This window comes from Ovis canadensis, chromosome 11 (genome assembly GCF_042477335.2).
Source record: "Ovis canadensis isolate MfBH-ARS-UI-01 breed Bighorn chromosome 11, ARS-UI_OviCan_v2, whole genome shotgun sequence".
Taxonomy (NCBI): Eukaryota; Metazoa; Chordata; class Mammalia; order Artiodactyla; family Bovidae; genus Ovis; species Ovis canadensis.
The window spans coordinates 25,350,628-25,370,589 of NC_091255.1; the positions used below are offsets into that span (position 1 = coordinate 25,350,628).

At 51.5% G+C, this 19,962-nt stretch overlaps 1 protein-coding gene across 2 annotated transcripts in view; it reads left to right on the top strand.

Moving 5' to 3' along the window:
• ASIC2 (acid sensing ion channel subunit 2) overlaps nucleotides 1-19,962 on the top strand; it is a 1,229,563-nt gene that overhangs the window by 932,554 nt on the left and 277,047 nt on the right. The window contains exon 1 of one of the 2 annotated variants that reach the window (XM_069602861.1): nucleotides 2,523-4,410. The exons of the other annotated variant lie outside the window; for it this stretch is intronic. Coding sequence (XP_069458962.1) covers nucleotides 3,697-4,410 — 714 coding nt within the window. The 5' untranslated portion in view covers nucleotides 2,523-3,696. Of the gene's footprint in view, nucleotides 1-2,522; nucleotides 4,411-19,962 lie in introns of those variants that run through there. 2 annotated transcript variants of the gene reach the window in all.

Below are 19,962 nucleotides of genomic sequence, written 5' to 3' on the forward strand. Positions count from 1 at the left end.
TGTGCCAGGTCTTGGTTGTGGCATGCAGGCAGTGTCTTTAGTGGCAGTATGTGAACTCTTTCCTTGTGGGCATGTGGGATCTTGTTTCCTGACCAGGGATCAAATCCGGATCCCCCACATCATGAGCTCGGAGTCTTAGCCACTGGACCAGCAGGGAAGTCCTGACACTTGTTTTTAATGTAAGTCACTTGGAACAAGTCCTAGTGATTAGGAAGACCTACATTTGTTATACAGTTATTATTTTTCATGTTTTTGAAAGCAGCAGGATGGGAAAAGAAAAGCTTAGACTTTGGAATGAGTTAGAGCTGAGTTCAATTCCTTTCAACAGTTGTAAAAAGAGGGTAAAAATACCACACGCCCCCCCCCCCACCCCTGCAAGGTTGAAATGAGAAATTTAAAATGTGTCTGGTTCAGTTGCCTGGCATACAGGAATATTCAGGAAATCTTAGTTCCCTTCTCCTTTCCTCCATCTTGATGTGTTTCGTCTAGGTGCCAGGGCACTGTGCTGAGATAGAGGCAAAAATGTGAATGAGATGTGGTCTCTGTCCTCAAAGGGCTCACATCCAGAAGGAAAGCCTGGACCCATGCAATGACAACGTGCTATACAAAGGCTATGATGGGCCTATCAATCCAGTTACCTAGGATGCAATGTTTCAGCTGGGATTTGAGGAAAGGGCAGAACTTCACAGAGCTGGTCCAAGTATTGGTCAAGAAGCGGGTGAGGGGGAATTTCAGGCAGCGTAGGAAACGCACTGCATCCATGCGCCAAAAAGAAAGCCCGTGATCACTTGGGATCACCCGTGTCTGCCTCTGGATTTCTGTGCCAAGAGCCCAGAAATCTGTGCCATGGGGCCCATGTAGGATACCCTTCCTCTCTGTGAAGAGGTGACCCATCTGGAGAATTAATAAGAGAAGCCACGGCAGGGAAGATGCTCAGGTAACCAAAACCTGCATGTGTACATTTCAAGGGAAAAAAAAAAAAAAACCCAGGAAAGAAAAAGCCCATAACAGCTGAACAAATGGGAAACATAAAAGGTCTCAAAGGTTCTACGGGACAGGGCTCTGTGCCACCCCAGGGCTGTGATGCTGGGGGGGTCCGGCTGCTTCATCAGTCACTTCACTGAACCCACAGGCTCCCCCCACCTTGGCCGGGATATGTGACACCGTGGCCTCCGTCCCAGGACTGCCGGGACCAGACTGAAGCCCTGGTGAGTGAGCCTCTGTCAGAGGCCCCAACAAAACTGGCAGATTCGGAACCTTTCCCCAAAGCCAGCAACAGATGTCTTCAAGGAACCGAATCCAGAGCAGAATTTTAGCAAAACCCAACTTCAGGAGCTACTTCCCCAAGTGAATGAGACACGCCAAGATGGAACATTTTAAAAAGCGAGGGACTTCCCTGGCAGTCCAGCGGTTAAGACTTCGCTTTCCAATGTAGGGAGTACAGGTTAGATTCCTGGTCGGGGAGCTGAGACCCCACAAGCCTCAGGGCCAAAAAAAAAAAAAAAAACCCACCAAAACATAAAACAGAAGCAAAATTGTAACACATCCAATAAAGACTTTAATTGATTAATTAAAAAGCTGAATGAAAGTGTCCAAAGTGCCCAGAGGTTAGTGGAAGACCTTGAGCCTGCCCAGGAGGGAAGAAAGACATCATCATTAAGCAACTGTAGGAACCCTGCTGTGAGAATGGCATCCTGGGAGTCTCCGGTCCTCCGAAGTCACTCTCCCCCTCCCGCTCATCCAGGGAGGCTGTGCGTGGTGGGCTGCAGTCAGGGGTAAGCAGCAGAGCTCCCCAGGGAAGTGGCTAAGAGGGGACACCAGAAGCTCCTAAAAGGCAGGGTTGCCCCTGCTGGGCCCAATCTGCCAGAGACGCAGGGACTGCTCCTAGCAGCCCAACACACATACTCGTCTTACACACCACACACATGCCACACACCAACTACACACCACGTCCAGAAGCTGCTGATATCCACCCACACATCAACACACTTGGCACCCACCACCCGCTAAATGCAAACGGTCCACCCAAGTAGAGCATACACACCAGCCCTCTATCCTACACACAACACACGTACTCAAATAGCCACAGTACAGCGTCTGCAAAAATAAACCCACTTCCACCAGATACACCGAGATGCCCGTTCACACGCACACACGCACATCCTACCCACACTCAGCGCCTGACACCCCACTCACACACTTGCTCAAAGGCCCACATTAGACAGCGGCTTCGGGTTCTCGACAGCCCACCCGACACAGTGAGACGTGGCCTCACACTCATCCACACACGGCCCACAGACACGCAAGGTTGCTACTCCGCGTCTCTCCCGCCAGCCCCGCACAACCCGGCACATCTGTGCAGCGCATCCCCCACCCGGCCGGCTCTGGCAAGAGGCTTCCCGCTCGGTGTGCAGCGGCCACAGTGGCCAGGAATTAAAATGCAGCGAGGAGGAGCCGCGCGCGTCAGCACCGCGTCTCCGAGAGCGCACGGCGCTCGCCGCCGCCGCCCCTCCCGCCTGCCCGGAGCCGCCGGGCCGGCGAGCCGAGGAGCAGGTGCTGGAAACCCAGCCGCGCCAGCGTCGCGCGGCCGCTGCCCAAGTTCGCCCGGGGGCCCCGAGGAGGGCCGGGCAGGCGGGAGGCGAGCGCAGCCGGCGCGGCCGCCACCGCTGGGCTGAGAGTCTCCAGAGGAGCCGGGCGCGCGGAGCAGCGAGTCCGGGTCACCCCCGAGAGGAGTAGCCGGGGCTCCGCAGTCCCCAGCTCCTGGAGCACCGGGGCAGGAGAAAGAAGAGGCGAGGAACGGCGAGATCGGGCTCTTCTGGAGATTCGAGGCACTTCGCAGAGCCGTGCGGGGGAGAGAAGCGACACTTCCCTTTGGCCAGCAGCTTTGAAGGAGCCCGTCGGCCGGCAGCCTCCGGCGGGACCCTGAGACGCCCCCAGCCCCGGGCGAGGGCGGTCACATTGCAACGCAGGACGCGGGCGGCGCAGGACTCGGGGGAGCCTTAGCAGGTCTTCACCGAGCGCAGCCGGAGGAGCAGTTAGGAGGGTCCCGGAGGAAAGGGAAAGAGGGCCAGCAGGGCGACCGCTCCTCCCGGTACACACCCACCCCACCCGCCCAGCCAGGAGCGGCCGCGAGCCTCTGGGGGCGCTCGTCCCCCGGCACCTTCTCCCCACCGTGTCCCAGCACCGCGGGCCACCGGCGGGGGGCCCTTGGGGATGTCCGAATCAGGCATGGTGGCCGAGTGGCTGCTCTCCCGGGACCAGCGTAAAAGCTGGGGTTAGGCGGAGCCCGGAGGGACTCAGCTCAGGGTACCCCGAGGTCCAGGACAAGGGGACGCGGGTGCAGCACCCAGGGACCGGAGAGGCGGCGCCCAGCGGGGCCGCTCCAAAGGTAGTGGCCGGCGTCGGGCATCCTCAGGAGGACTCGGAGCCAGGAGAGCCTGGGAGGCGCTCGGGAAGGCCCGTGCCAGGGGCGGCGGGCCGAGGCGGGCTCGGTCCCGGGCGGACGCCCGCGGAGGCGGCGGTGGCGGCGCCGGGCGGGCATGCCGCGCCACCGGAGCTCCTTTCGGGCGCACGCTTCCCTGGCGCGGGCTGCGCGCGGCGGCTGCCGCTGCTGCTTCCAGCGCTGCTGCGGACTTCCATGGCGGCTCCGCCCGGCCGGGGCCGCCGCCGCTGCCGCCACCCGCGCGGACTGAATGAATGAGCCGGAGCGGCGGAGCCGGGCGGCCCGCGGCCGCACTCACCGGCCCGGGACGCTTCCGCATGGCCCGCGAGGAACCGGCGCCCGCGGCGGTGGCGGCGGCCGGGCAGCCCGGGGGCGGCCGGGGCGGCGAGCGCGAGCGAGCGCTGCAGGGGCCGGGGGGCGCCCGCAGGGGGCGGCCGCCGCTGAGCCGCGCTAAACTGCACGGGCTGCGGCACATGTGCGCGGGGCGCGCGGCGCCCGGGGGCTCCTTCCAGCGGCGGGCCCTCTGGGTGCTGGCCTTCTGCACGTCCCTCGGCTTGCTGCTGTCCTGGTCCTCGAACCGCCTGCTCTACTGGCTCAGCTTCCCGTCGCACACGCGTGTGCACCGCGAGTGGAGCCGCCAGCTGCCCTTCCCCGCCGTCACCGTGTGCAACAACAACCCGCTGCGTTTCCCGCGCCTCTCCAAGGGGGACCTCTACTACGCCGGCCACTGGCTCGGGCTGCTGCTGCCCAACCGCACGGCGCGCCCGCTGGTCAGCGAGCTGCTGCGGGGGGACGAGCCGCGCCGCCAGTGGTTCCGCAAGCTGGCCGACTTCCGCCTCTTCCTGCCTCCCCGCCACTTCGAGGGCATCAGCGCCGCCTTCATGGACCGCCTGGGCCACCAGCTCGAGGACATGCTGCTCTCCTGCAAGTACCGCGGCGAGCTCTGCGGGCCGCACAACTTCTCCTCCGTGAGTGCCCCTCCGCGCGAACCCGCCCCCACTTTCCCCAGCCCCGGGGTCTGGCAGCTCTTCCCCAGCCTGGGGGCTGGCTGGACCCCAGGCCCCTGGAGGTGACATCAGCCCAAGAGGCCCCGGGCAGAACCCAGTCTTAGGTCCTCCGCATCTTCTCCAGGTTATGGGAACTCGGACGTCACTGCAGCAGGAGTCGTCTGGCTCCCTTGTTCCGGCCTCTCTCTTTGCACGCAAACCCCCTCTGGGAATACCAGGCCCCCTTCTTCCAGGCCTCACCCCCACCCCCCACCCCAGGATCCACAGTACTCCGCGTAGCTACTCTGTGTCTGGGGTGAAGGGATGGGAAGATAGAGAAGCCTGTCTGACGTGTGGGCTTGTTCTCTTTGGGAAACTCAATAGGAATCTCTTTAAATATCAGCAAGAATGAGGTAGAGCCCCTAAGCTCACTGGGGACTCCAAGTAGCTTATGACTCGAGAGTTCCCAAACACTTCCAATTTGGGAGACTTTGGAGGAAACCCCCAGAATACCAGCGGAGGATGAAGCTGTACCTAGGTTGGTGGGAGAGGCAGCAGCCCCTTCTGGTACTTTTTAAACGAGCTTGTGTCAGAAAAGATCTGGAAACGGAGCCGTGGTGGGCGCCATGGGGCCCCTTGACCCCACGAGGTGTGAGAATGGGTCTGTCCCTCTAGGGGAGCCAACGCCCTGCAGTGAGGAAAGCAGCATGGCAGAGATATTGAAGCTGTGCTCAATGGATATTGAAGGGTTTGTAAACGTTTTGTTGTGCCGGTTCTCCCATGCTGGAGTCTGGATAAGGCAGCTGTCAGACAGAAGGTATCTGCCTTGTGCGGTCTGCCTAGGAGTTGTGGTGCCAAGCCTCAGCGTGGCACCAGCCTGTCCAGCCATTCGTGTGTAAATGCCCCTTCAGGGGGGTTGGGCTTTGCCACCAGTGCTGGGAATGTAGGTGTGTGCAGTTTGTTCATAATGTTCTGATGGTGATTTTTACCAGCTTTAGGCATTCCTCCTGACCATCTCATCTCTAACAGTGCTTTTTTTTTAGGATAGTAAAGAGATGCTTTGCTTCCAACAGGTGTTGGCACAGATGCCCATCAGGCCAGGCCTCTGATCGGCTGATTGGCCCAGTCCTGGTCTAGGATGGTGACCCTGGCCTCAGTCTTACTCTCTTTGTTTTGCTTTAAGCTGTGAATTATTCGCTCCCAAAAGATCCCTTGTTTCCTGAACTTTTCAGCTTGCTTTAAAAGAATACCTACTTCATGGTTCCCCCGCCTTAGCAAGCAGGAGGTGCTGTTAACATATGTTTCTAAGTGACTTCACCCAGACTTTAAATACAATTCTGAGTTCCATCTAACAAAGATAGAGGAAGGAAGGTCATGATCCTTTATTGTGTACAGTAAGTACCTTACATATGAACCTTCAAGTTGCGAACTTTCGAAGATGCAAACCTACCTTTGCCTGTCCAATCACATAAGTTAGTTCATGTGTCTGGAGTACATTGTCACATGCGTGCATCCTCCCCAAGTGGCTGTGCTTTTGTGTACTTTACTGTCCAGTATTGTATAGAAGACAGTAGTACAATATCTTTATTTCAAGCCCAGGATGTCTGGAAATAAGCATAAAAGCAGCGGTGATGTAGTTGGTACTACTGTACTTTTCAGGGTACTGTGCTGTAAGATGAAAAATGTTTTATTTTTTGTTTGTTTTTTTAATGTATTATTTGTGTGAAAAATATTATAAACCTGTTACAGTATGGTACCATACAGCCAGTCGTGTTAGTTGGGTACCTAGGCTGACTTTGTTGGACTTACAAATTGGACACATGGACATGTTCTTGGAACAGAGCTTGTTTGTATGTAGGAGCTTATCGTGTTGTTCTTTGGCTGACCACTAGCTAGCAGCCCCTAGAGTTAGACTGAAGTTCACTGTTACATTCCAGTATCAGCAGCTCCAGTTCCAAGCTATACAACACCTGGAAAACTCAGCACATCTGATGATGGCTTTACAAAGCCTGGCTCGCGGGCTAACCGCCAGGATTCACTTTTGACATTTACCACGACCCTGCTTTGGCAGAGTTTTATTCCCATGTTAAAGATGAGGGATTGGAGGCATTAAATGCAGTCCAAAGCCCAGAGTCAGCAAGCTCAAAGTCCAACTTTGTATACCACCAGACACACACACAGAAGCCACATGGAACCTTCCTCTCTGACCCCGGGCCTCTCTTCTATCAGAGGATCCCTGGGTGGGACTCTAGCCCTCAGCCCCCTCCAAATCCTGTCCCTTCTGGGCGCATGGCTGGGAGAGTGGAAACTGGCCCCCTGCAGGGGGTCATGGCCTTGGCCACTTGATAGGGGTCTACAGAGCACCCAGTGCCTGCCGGAGTCATCTGACCTCAGTCTCCCTGGCAGGAATGGCCCTGCGTTGATGAAAATCGGGTTCTTCTCACTGGGGCACACCCTTCTGTGACCACCCGTACCCTGTCTTCCTGTGTCTGAAGACTTTACAGGCCCACACCCACCTAAACCAAAGTGTTGCTTCCATACCTCCAAAGGTATGTGTTCCTGGGGACTCAAGTGACCCCTAGTGGCTTCATATTATGGCACTGCCCTGGGAGTTTTCAGCGCCTTCACATTTCATGCTGTAGTTTTTCTCCAGGGGCCTCAGGATTAAAGATTGCACCCCTCTCTCCACGGAGGCCAGAAGCTATTTCAGGGGAGCCCTTAATATACGGTTGGTGGGCCCGTTAAGGAATCCTTTCTTTAACCACTCTACCCTGCCCCAAGCCTTGGTCGGCTCTGACGAAGGAACACTATAGTGTAGTGGTTAAGAGCATGAACTCTCAGGCTGAACTGATGGCTCAAATCCTGAGATGACCACTTGCTGTGTGCCCTTGGACAGGTGACTTAATCTCTCTGGTCTTTAATTTCCTGCTGCATCTAGTGGTGGTAACAATAGTACAGACATCACATTCTCTGATATGGGCCTCCCAGGTGGCTCAATGGTAAAGAAGCCGCCTGCCAGTGCAGGAGATGTGAGTTCAGTCCTTGGGTGGGAAAGATCCCCTTGAGGAGGGCATGGCAACCCACTCCAGTATTCTTGCGTGGAGAATTCCATGGACAGAGAAGCCTGGCTGGCTATAATCCATGGGGTCGCAAAGAGTTGGATACAGTTGAATGAATGAGCATGCACATAGGTATGTGTGAGATGGGCACTCTTCAGACTGTGCTGGGTCCCCACAAAAATGCCGCCTTTAAAGGGCATCAGCCTCCTCACTGGTCTGTGGCCTCCAGCTTATGCTCCCTGCCCTCTGCATCCACCCTTAGCACTATAGTCAGAGCAGTCTTTCTAAGGTTCCACTCAGAGCATAGCATCCCATTTCTTCAAACCCTTCGGTGACTCACCTGTCCTAGGTCCTGGTTCCTCAGGCCCTGGACCTGGGCCCTGCCTTGTCTCTGGCCATGCTCTCTCTGGTACCACGTGCCCAAGCTCTGCTGAACAGCTGACAATAGCTGGACTGCTTCCTCTGCTACCGTAAGTGCGTAGGGTGACCTGGGAATGCCCCGTCATCCTTCAGCCTCCAGCCCTGGGGTTTCCTCTCTTTTGAAGCCTTCCCTGACCACTCACCACCTCCGCTTCTCACTGAAACTGATACCTTTCTCTCTTTTGCCCTCTGCCTCCCGTTTAGATGTCAGTCCTCACATGCGTGAGTATCACCACACTTCCCCCTCACACACGCTGCCCGGACTCGAGCAGGAATCAGATCTGATTTCCCTGACGTCTCCAGCCCCCAACACAGACCTGATATGCATGTTAAGCACTCAGGAATGGTTTGGGGAGTGAAGACCTTCCCCAGGTAACCTCAAGACTTCTCATTGTTTTCCAGGATTCCTGGGTTAATTTCTCCAGGGAATACCAGTGGAATGCCTTTCTAATGAGGAAATGCCCAGTCAATTTTGGGGCATTTATTACTTTGGGGAGCAGAGAGAGTGAGGATGCCAAGGTACCTGGGGTTCCAAGCCCTAAGTGGCCCAGGTGAGGGATGAGCTTCCAGGGGGACCAGTGGGGAGATGTGCCTCCAATATCTCATTCCATCCCGTTAGCCTCAGTCTCTAGAAATAAGCTTGACAGGGGAGATCAGAGGGTTGTGGGGGTGTCTTTTGGGTTTTAGTCCGCAGGCCATTCAGGATGTAGTTACATGCAGCTCCTCTCTATGTTTGTCACAGCTGCGAAACGGTAAATCACTCAGTGGTCAGACAAAGCAGCTCCACTTCCAAATGTCCGTGTGACTTCCCTGGCTTCTGCCATGGACCTCGGGCTCTGAACACTCTGGCTGCTCTGGGCTTTCCTGGGGGCGGGGAGACCAGCCTTCCCCAGTAATTGGACAGGACGCGGAACAATGAAGCCAGGCTCTGGGGCAAGGGGCCTCGGAGGAGGGCCTGAGGGTCTGGGAACAGCTGTAGACAGAGGCCAGTCAGGGCCCAATGATAAGAAGCAGTGATGTTCTCTGGGAGGAGGCAAGGGTCAGGGGAAGCGTCCAGGCAGACCTCAGTTTAAGGCTTTGGCTCTGTCCCTTTTTAGCTGTGTGCCTCCCTCGCTAAGCCCCTGAAAGCTGGGAAGAAGATAATACGTATGCAGTTACCAGCCCCTGCCTGAACAGCATAGGAGCTCAGTATTCAAGAGCTGTTGTTATAATCTGATAAAGAGATAGGCACAGTCTTTGTGTCTCGTGGTAGTAGTTATTAATTATGATCAATATCATTATCACCTCTTATCAAGAGCAGTTACCTGAGTGGCGATGTGCTCGTTTCCTGGTTCATTCATTCCGACACCCAATGTATACTAAGTGTTAACTGTTTGTCATGCTCTGAACTCGCTGCTGGGGATATGGCATTAAATAAGGCATGGGATGTGTCCTCCGTGAACCTGCAGTGTTGTGGAGGAAAGAGATAACAGCCACAGATGCCAGGAGTCCAGAGGTGCTGCGTGGGCTCAGAAGGAGTACCCAGAGCAGACTGGGGATCTCTATGGGCTTCTGAGAGGAGGTGACGTCGGAGCTGAGTCTGGAGGGATCAGTAGGAGTTCCAAGGTAGAGAAGGAGAGAAACAGGGCTTCATGGAGAGGGGGCACTTTTTGCGAATGGGGAGAACGGAGACATGAGAGGATGAGACTGGACATGTCCTTTCTGGGGATGAGTGTGGCTCAAAGCTGTGCACAGGGCTTGGGGGTTGGGGCTGGATGTGATGAGTCGGGGGAATAGTAACAACGCACCTATTCAATGGACACAAATTTGGGCAAATTCTGGGAGATGGTGAGGGAGAGGGAAGCCGGGTGTGCTGTAGTCCATGGGGTCGCAAAGAGTCAGACACCGCTTGGCAACTACACAACAGCAACAATAAGGACAATGCAAAGGTGTGATGAACACCTGGAAGCCACACTAAGTTTCTGAACTCTGTAGCAAAATCTCTGACTTCTTTCATTGCTGGCTGTCACGCTGACAGAGGGAGATCTCATCTGGTCCCAACCCCCATCCAGCTGTCACCCCCTTTCCTAACTCCATCAGGAGAATTCCAGCCTTCCCTGCCCCCTGCCCCCCATTGCCTAACCCTGCGCACCCCCCTCCCTCCGTCTGCAGGAGTCAACCCTGAGTGCAGATTTTGGACCGGTCCTCTGTACTAAAAGCCAAGACAACAGCATTTGATTTCATCACACTTTGTCACAGGAAGCACGCTGGCTGCTGCAAGCCAGCCACAGAAAACAAGAAATCATTTCAGCAACATGTTGTTTAAAATCAGCAAATTCCATTGAAGTGGTGCTAGGCCAGGCAGTCCAATAGTTGTGAAGACGGATGGCTTCAGGGAGGAGAGAAAGATACCTTTGCCTTTAGAGAGAGAGGAATAAACGAGATAATACATGTCAAATGCTTAGAAGAGTTTCTGGAACCCAGTAAGGACTCAATAAATGTGAGCTATTTCCGTTCATATTACTTGCAGTGAACATTTCGAGCGAAGGACGAAGGCAAATAGTACCGGGCGGGTGCGATGTGCCAGACCCAAGCTGAGCACATTTCACACCGTCTCAATTTTCACAATCACCCTAAAAGGTTGTGTAATCATCGCCATTTGGCTGATGGGGGACATGCCCCTCTGGGCAGTTCTGTAGTCAAGCTGAAAGTCACAGAGCCAGCAGATAGCAAAGCTGGGATCTGAACCCAAATCCTCAGGACCACAAAGGCATAGCTGCATAGCTGGATGAGGAAGGAGAAGGTTTGGTGGGGCAGAGGTTTTTCTGGGAAGACCAATGCAGCCTCTATTCTGCCCTGACCAGCCTATGTGACTTTGGCCTCTGCAGCTTCCTCTGTGAAATGAGAGCAGGAGCCAAATGACTAATGGGACTTAGCTGCAAAGTTCTCCATCCAAGTGAGCAGTCAGGGGAAAATAGGGCTTAACTACTGCAGATGGCCCAAGCTCTTCAGCCAGCCGTTTTGTTTCTTTGCGGAGCTGAAACGCGATGAAGGGGGGGAAATGTACATGTTATTGGAGTGCTAGAGACAGGATGGTGATTAAATAGACATTTATGCAAGGAACATGAAAAGACTTCCCCCAGTTATGTGACTTGAGGGAAATCAGTTTGGGGAATCAGATGTCAGTTCTGCTCAGGTCTGCAGATATCCAAATGGACCCACATCACGCTGATTCTGATAGTGGCTGTTCGGGGGCCACTGTGGCTGGTCATCAAGGCATCAATCAGATGTCTGTCCAGTTGAGAAGGGCTGGAGGAATGGTGCAGGCCATTCGGTCTGCGCATCAGTCACTTCGGTTCTCCTAAGTGATTTGCTGGGATCAGCTACTCAGAGATTCAGCCCACTGATGCACAGTGAGCATCTCCTGCCTGCCAGGCACTGGGCCACAAGATGAGCCCAAACCCACTGTTTGCAGTAAACTGTGCTGCAGAGGTGAGTGTGCCTCCCCATGCAGGAAGGGGGACAGACTCTAGCCCAGGATTTGTATGAAAGTGTTAGTTGCTCAGTCGTGTCCGACTCTTTGAGACCCCATGGACTATAGCCCGCCAGGATCCTCTGTCTAGAATTCTTCAGGCAAGAATATTGAAGTGGGTTGCCATTCCCTTCTCCAGGGGATCTTTCTGACCCAAGGATTGAACCCACTTCTCCAGCTTTCCAGGCAGATCCTTTACCATCTGAGCCACTAGGCAATCAACAGGATTTGTACAGGGCACCTGTTATGTAAATAGGTCACATCAATTTCACCAGAATCAAATGACTATCATGACACCCATTTTATAGATGAGGAAACTGAGGCTCAGAGAGGTACAAAGTCATAGCTCAGGGGCAGCAAAGTTAAGATTCAACCGAAGATTAGTCCAGCTCGAAAGCTGATATTCTTTTTGATGACACCATTCTACCAACTCTCAAAGATGCTGGTGAGATCAAATCTTTCCATAGAAGGTGTCCCACACAGTCAAGCCTTCACTGAAAATTTCTTTCACTGCAAGTTGGTACAGCCCCTGGAATTGATCCTGGTTTCCAAGCCCTGCCACCCTGAGAAGGAAAAGCCATTCCTAGGATCCATGATGGACTTGTAGCCAATGGAAATATTATAGGTCTATGGTGGGGAACTCACTCAGGAGTTAGGCAAATGTTTTAATGCAGCCATAACCTGAACTAAATTCCCATATTCATTCTTTCAAGGACATGGATAACTTTGAAGTCCTGGCTAAGCAGCTATTGCCAAATTGAGTTCCAGCTCAGACCTGTGCTAACGAACAAACAAATGACTCACGCATAATTGGAACATGAATTGTTGTAAAACAAATAGAGGCCATGAACACACTGGGGAAGTTTGTTCTCCTGAGCATGTCAAATATCTCCCCTGACACCATTGTTTATACTATTAATTTGCTTAGTAAATTGTTTCCTCTGATTCTGCACACATTTATTGAGCTCTCTGCCAGGTCCTTTTATATTCATTATTTTATTCCAGCCCAACAACGGACCAGACAGAAAAGTATTCCTCTTTCCCTGATACAGATAAAGAAAGTGAGTAGGTTCAGTAACTGACCCAAGGTCACAGACATAGACTCTGATCTTAGAATTCCAAAGTCAACCCTCCTTTCCCTATGTCACAGTTTTTCCTACAAAGAAATCCCAGTGTAGCTTTGGCTAGATCAACCTGCATTTCTGTTTTTAAGGTGTTTTTGGTTTGTTTGTTTGTTTGTTAAATTTATCTATCTTTTGGCTGCACTGGGTGTGTGTTGCTGTTTGGGGGCTTTCTCTGGTTGTGGCAAGCGGGGGCTACTTACTCTCTAGTTGTGGTGCTCATTCTTCTCACTGCGGAGGCTTCTCTCGTTGCGGAGCACAGGCTCTGGAGCTCAGGCTCAGTAGTTGTGGTGTAGGGGCTTAGTTGTTCCAAGGCATGTGTGACCTTCCTGGACCAGGGACTGAACCCATGTCCCCTGCACTGGCATATGGATTCGTAACCAAGTGGACCACCAGGCAAGTCCAAGCTGCATTTCTAATTAGCAGAGGTTTTTAGTGATCGTACCTTGGGGAAGGAAATGACAACCTACTCCAGTATTCTCGCCTGGAGAATCCCACGCACAGAGGAACCTGGCAGACTACACAGTCCATGGGGTCTCAAGAGTCAGACATGACTTAGTGACTAAACCAGTGATTATACCTGGATAGGACTGTGTAATATACATTACCATCTCATTTTATCCTTGCAAGAATGGAGGGTGATTATTGCACTCTATTGCATGTCTAGAGAGAAGACAATGGCACCCCACTCCAGTACCCTTGCCTGGAAAACCCCATGGATGAAGGAGCCTGGTAGGCTGCAGTCCATGGGGTTGCTAAGAGTCAGACACGACTGAGCAACCTCACTTTCACTTTTCACTTTCATGCATTGGAGAAGGCAATGGCAACCACTCCAGTGTTCTTGCCTGGAGAATCCCAGGGATGGGGGAGCCTGGTGGGCTGCCATCTATGGGGTCGCACAGAGTGGGACACGACTGAAGCGACTTAGCAGCAGCAGCAGCAGCCTGTCTAACTTCAGAGAGGGAAGTGTCTTGCCCAGGGTCACACGACACAGGAACAGAAATTAGCCAAAAACTTTGAATGCAGTCCTCCTATGGCCCCTGTATACCGCTTCTTTCCGTAGCAACTTTGTTCCTGGCCAGGGTGGACTTGGGGGCATATTGTCTACCCTGAAAGATTTTCTTAAGAGAAAGGCAGTGGACTTCTGAATGCCTTGCTGAAAAGAATCAGTGCTCAAACTGGCTGCTAAGATGAGGTTTTGGGTTCCTTCTTTATTTCTGCCCAGAGGCCTGCCCTCCTTCCCAGGCAGGTTTGTTCTGGCATATTCCAATTGGCTGTGGATGAATAGAGAAGCTTCTAGACCCATGCTTCCTAAAAATTTAGCATACTCAGATTCCTGGGCCCATGGCAGAGATCCTGATTTGGTAGGTCTGGAATGGAACTTGAGATTTGCATTTCTGACAAGCCTCCAAGTGACGTAGATGCTGGTAGTCCGTGGACCACACTTTGAGGGGCGAGGCTTGGGCTCCATGAATGCTGAAATGGGGGCTCCCATGGGCTTTCTCAGTCACATCTGACTCACTGGGTCTGTAAGAAAACACACAGAATGGGCATCCTGGAGTGGAGCAAGGGAGGTGCCTGGGGGAGGAGTCCTGGGTTCCCCAGTGAACCCCAGAGGAAGTGCAAAACGGGGGCATTGTTGTTCTGGCATCAATGTCACATCCCAGCAGGCATCACACAGGGGCCATGCGCCAAGCCAGTGTCCATCAAACCAAATTGCAAAGGCCATGTGGTCGGCTGAATAATGGCCCCTCAAAGAGGTCCTCATCTCCAGAACCTATGAATACGTTACCTTCCGAGGCAAAAGGGACTCTGCAGATGTGATTAAGTTAAGGATGTTAAAACATTTTATTTGCTTATTTATTTTTGGCTGCACCTAGTCTTCACTGCTGCAGGTTCTTAACCACTGGACCACCAGGGAAATCCAGATTAAGGGCTTTGAGATGGAAAGATTATCCTTGACCACCTAGCGGGCCCCATGTAATCACAAAGGACCTTGTAACAGAGAAGCAGGAGGGTCAGGGTCAGAGAAGATGGAACTGTGTAAGCTGAGGCCAGGGAGTCGGAGAGAGATCTGAAGACACTGCAAGGACAACTTTGAGATGGAGGAAGGGGCCGCAATCCAAGGAAAGCAGGCAGCCTTTGAAAGGCAAGGAAACAGATTCTCCCCCAGAACTTCCAGAAGGAATGCAGCCTTGCTGAAACCTTGATTTTAGCTTTCTGACCTAGAACGATACACTAATAAAACTGCGCTGTTTTAAGCTACTAAGACTGTGGTAATTCGTTACAGCAGCAACAGAAAATTAATACAGGCCTCATGTGTTGTACAAAACACTCTCTGTTATACTAGTGAACCAGGCTGGGTAGGTTTAGATCAAGGTCTATCCTAAAACCAAGAAAATGAAAGAATCCATAGCAAACATGTAGCTTGGTTCAAAAAGAGTCCACGTGGGAGTATTTTGTCCATGTTTAACATTCATGCCAGACTGGGGATTTGGACCCCAGCAACTAGAAAGGAGTACAGCTAGAAAACAGAGGAGGAGTAGGAAGAATGTGACTTCAAGAGTCAGACTCAAGTTTGACTCCCAGGACTGCCTACCATTGACAAGGTGGCTGTTAGGGGGGGAGGTGTGACTTCAAGAGTCAGACTCAGGTTTGACCCCCAGGACTGCCTAGCATTGACAAGGTGGCTGTTGGGGGAGGGGGGAGCTTATCTTCATTGAGATTCTGTTTCCTTCTTTGTAAAGCAGAGATCATACCTTCCTTGAAGGGCTGTCATGAAACTTAATATAATAATCCATTCAGAAATGATTTCTTGAAAGCCAGGTATGGTCTAGTCCTGGTGGATGAAAGTTAAGTATAGAGACAGAAACCAGCGCCACTGTCTTAAAAGTAAAAGCACAGATGTGCTGGTGCTAGATAAAAGTGAAAAGTCACTATCATCTTTATCACCATTATAATGATGACCTCTCTCACTTCTTTGCAGAAAAAACTTCCAAGCGCTGGAAGAATAGTGTGACCTTCTATATACTGTTACAATTCTAGCCAGGAATAATTAAGTACTTTTCACCTCAAAGCTATATGGGTAGGTCAGTCTTTTAGGGTTTCTTTAGTCCCCCGATCCAAATTTAAAAAGCAAAGAGGGAGATTGGGTGGCTCAAGGTCACACTGAATGTCACTGGGAAGCTTGGAATCGACTCTGAGGATATTTGTGCTTAAGCTTTTATATCACCACAGTGTCTATTTCTTCCTCTGCAAGTGTACTCTTTTTGCAAAATACGTACACTGACCATCCCCTTCTGGTTCCGACAGCATATCTGATCTGAAAGTTGTTGATTCTCTGATCGCTGAAAGTGAAAGGTTTAATCTCCTCTTGGAACCCCTCCTAACGAAAATTATTTTCCCACTTTGAAATGGCATGGGCATCCACTGTGAACTCACATCCATAAATCTAAGCCTACCACTCAGGAAAGCAGATGAGGTTTGATTCTGCTGCTCAGCACAGCCTCGCAGAGCAAATTATGGCAAGAATTTGATTTATAGAAGAACCTCAAAGGCTCTGGAGTGAGACGTGTGTTTATTCACTTTATTACCGTTTATTTTACACTATCTCTTTATGCTCCCTGCACATGGATTTGAAAGCCTGTTTGGATAGATGCTTATGACCTACAAGTCTGCACAGCCCTGTTGAGGAACACAGCTTTCTTTGGCAATGCTGCCAACAGCCCAGGTTGGGGGTCCTTATAGCGACGTTGGGATGAAGCCCAGATCTCACAAACAAGCTTGGAGATATGAGCCAGAGTTCTCGCTTGAACTCCCCGCAGCTCTGCCTTGGTGTGGCACTTGGTGTCGACCTCCAGCTGCACCCCAGGATGTGTAGAGGCAGGCTTGATTTAAGATTCAAATATCTCAGAACAGCTGGGGATATTTAACATCGCTATAATTACATTACATTTCTGACGGTACAGGGAGTGAGAACCTTTTTTTGTTGTTGTTGAATATTCGATGAGCATCAAATATTTTAACCAGCCAAAGAAACACGGGCTCATTTTTCACATCCAAGTAAGTTTTGTGTTTAAAATTCCCACCTGGGGTGGCTGTCTCTGGCTCTCATCTTCAGTCAGGTCTTCAGGGCAGCAAGAGCACTCACTCTGGCCGTGGCCAAGGAGCTGAGTCAGATGGGCCGTGATGCTAAGGAGAGAAGGGATTGGGCAGGCACTTAGGAGGCACATAGCGCCAGGGGTGATGCAGAAGGTCTCAAACGTCCTCATAGCTGTCTTCACTGTGGCACCACCAACGCAGTGGCGAGGAAGTGGAGGCCCAGAGAGCAAAAGGAAACTCGCCCAAAGTGACGTTTATAAATAAATGTTGGAGCCGGGGTCAACTGAGGTCCCTGCAAAGGCATTTCTGGCAAGTTGAGCACAATGGTTGATGCCAAGAGGTGGGACGAGAGGAAGCGGAATCAGCCAGAAGAGGACCTCCTCTGCACCAGGCTCTGTGCCTCACGCTTGTCTCTTCCACCCTCATGGCAATACTTTTGGCACAGTCCTTTTGTGCCCATTTTATAGATGAGGGAATCAAGGCCCATAAGGTTAATGGGGGAAGTGATGGTGAGGACCTGCATCTTGTGCTCTTAAAGGAGAGCATTTTCCTTTTTAAAAACACTTTTTATTCAGTGTTGGAATATAGTTGGCAGACAGTGCTGTGACAGTTTCAGACGGATGGCAAAGGGTCTCAGTCATACATATATAGGCATCCATTCTCCCCAAACCCCCGCCCATCCAGGCTGCCGCGTAGGTATCCATTCTCCCCAAACCCCGCCCATCCAGGCTGCCACATAACATTGAGCAGAGTTCCCTGTGCTAAACAGTGGGTCCTTGTTGATTATTCATTTAAAATAAAGCAGTATGTTCATCTCAAACTCCCTAACTATCCCTTCCATCCATCCTCCCCCCCATCCACCGCCCACCCCCCGCAACCGTAAGTTTGTACTCTAAGTCTGTGAGTCTGTATCTGTTTTGTAAATAAGTTCATTTGTATCATTTCTTTTTAGATTCCCCATATAAGGGATGTCATAGGATATAAGGAGAACGTTTTCAGTAATTAATATTGGTTGACCCCTGGCTGCCTCACGCCCACCCCCACCCTTCCTGTGCTCACCCTGCCCCATGCTCCAAGAAGCTTAGCCAGCCAGCGATGTGGGAAACCACGAATCAAACACCTTGTCTGACCTCCCTCTTTCCACCATCCTGGAGTCGTGGGTCCATGGCCCTGAGTCACAAAGGCAAGTCATTTAAGAGCTGTTGATCCTTCTCAAGGAATTTTCTAGCTTCCCTCACCCCCTTCCTTAGGCTGTTCCCTCACCCTAGACCCCTGATCTGCCGTCTCTGCCTGTCCACCCTCTCTGTTCTGTCTAGCTGTGGGTTTAGTTAGCTATGCGCAGAATATACCTGGAAGGGTGCATGAGGTCGGCCTCTGAGGAGGGGACTGGAAGGATGGGACAGGGTGGCTGGGAAGGAGCCTAGCTTCTCATTCTGCATCATTTTCTATGGTTTGAATATTTTTAACCACATGTATGTATAATTTATAACAAACACATGATGCACAATAAAAGTGCTGTCGGGAAAATCCCAGCTCTTCTGAAGTTATCCCATCTGGAAAGCATGATCCCATCCTTCTGACCCGCAGACACTCACTTTGTTTATGTCCCTCTTACTGTCCTTTCCTCTCTCAGCCTTTTATTGTCATCCTCCGTAAACTCCATTTCCTCTTGTCAAACTGTCACCTCCATGAGGGCAGGGGCCATGCCTGGCTCCATCTTCTGACTGGTCCAGCACCTACCTCCATTTCTCGTGGGTAACAGGTGCTCTGCCCAAATACTGAGCCGCTAAAATGAGACCTAGGATTGATGGTTCCACCAAAGTATACATGACTCGTTCAGTCATTCATTTGTTCATTCATTCCGTGAAAAGGCAGCCAGATCCCTCTTGTAGGGGGCATCATGCCAGATGCAAGGCTCAGAGGAACATGGATGTGTGCCCTCCATCACGGAGCTCACATTCTGGAGCTTGTGAATTATCTCTATGAAGGTGACAGTCGTTGGGAGGGTTGGTTTCAAAATCCCTGATCCCAACCCAGACCTGCTGAATCAGAATTTATGGGGAGAGGTCCAGCGATCTCTTTTGAATGCAGAACCCCAGTTGATTGAGGATGTTAGGAAAATATTCTGTGTTGGTGGGGGTGGGAGGAAGGCAGTGGCACAGATAAACACGCATGCTCAGCCACTCAGTCATGTCTGGCTCTTCGCGACCCCGTGGACTGTATGTAGCCCACAGGCTCCTCTGTCCATGGGATTTCCCAGGTAGGAATACTGTAGTGGGTTGCCATTTCTTTCTCCAGGGGATCTTCCTGACCCTGGGATCGAACCTGCATCTCCTGCAGCTCCTTTATTGACAGGTGGATTCTTTACCACTAGCCACCTGGGAAGATCCATACTATATATAAATAAATGAGCAAGTCTGTTTCCAATATTAATAAATTCTTTTAAAGCAAAAAATAAAAAGCATGTGATAGAGAGTGTCAGGGAAGGATTGCTTCTTCGAGGAGATGACATTTCTGCTGAGACTGGGAGATGAGAACACAGGGTTCCGAGAACAGATTCGCAGCAGAGGGACCGGGAGCTCGAGGCTGGGGGAGGGGGATCTGCCTCCTTCTTCCAACACTGAAAATTCATCTTCTGTAGCTCATCTCCTTTTTTTTTTCTTTTCTATGAGCACATCTGGCTTCTTCCAAAATGTAGCTGCCTCTCTCACCCACACAATGTAAACAGAACAACATGATTCTAGCTGTTCTGGAAATATTGACCTCTGGAATGCTAATGTAATGTAGCCCTAGGTCCTTAGGCTGAACTCGCCTTTAAAAAAATAACTCCAAGTGAGTGGAAAAAACCTGCAGTTCCAAGAGTCCAACTGCAAATCCCTGTTGGAGGGCAGCTCAGTGAGACCGACATGGTCAGGCCCTTTCTTTGGAGGGCTACATCCTGCTCAATTATCACCACGTTCCTCTGCTGATTAATTTTTGTGACAGCATAAAAATTACCTTTGAGGTTCACATGGACTTTCCTTCTTCAGCCTCTAAAGTGTTCAGTCAGGATGGCTGGTTGTCCACACTGAAAACAGGCTGGTTCGCCTGGTTTTCTGTTTCAGAGAGAGTTTGCAGATCTTTTACTTCTGTTTGTCTTCATGATAACCCTGAGTCTGAAAAACCAGCAGTACTGTTCCCATGTTACAGATGGGACAAGTGAGGCTCAGGGAGACCTGACTTGCCCAAAGTCCCCAAGGAGTTCTGATTCCAACTCTAGTACTTCTCCCAGCCAGTGGTGATGAGTTAAAACGAGGAGACCAAATCAGTGGCCGGTTGCAGT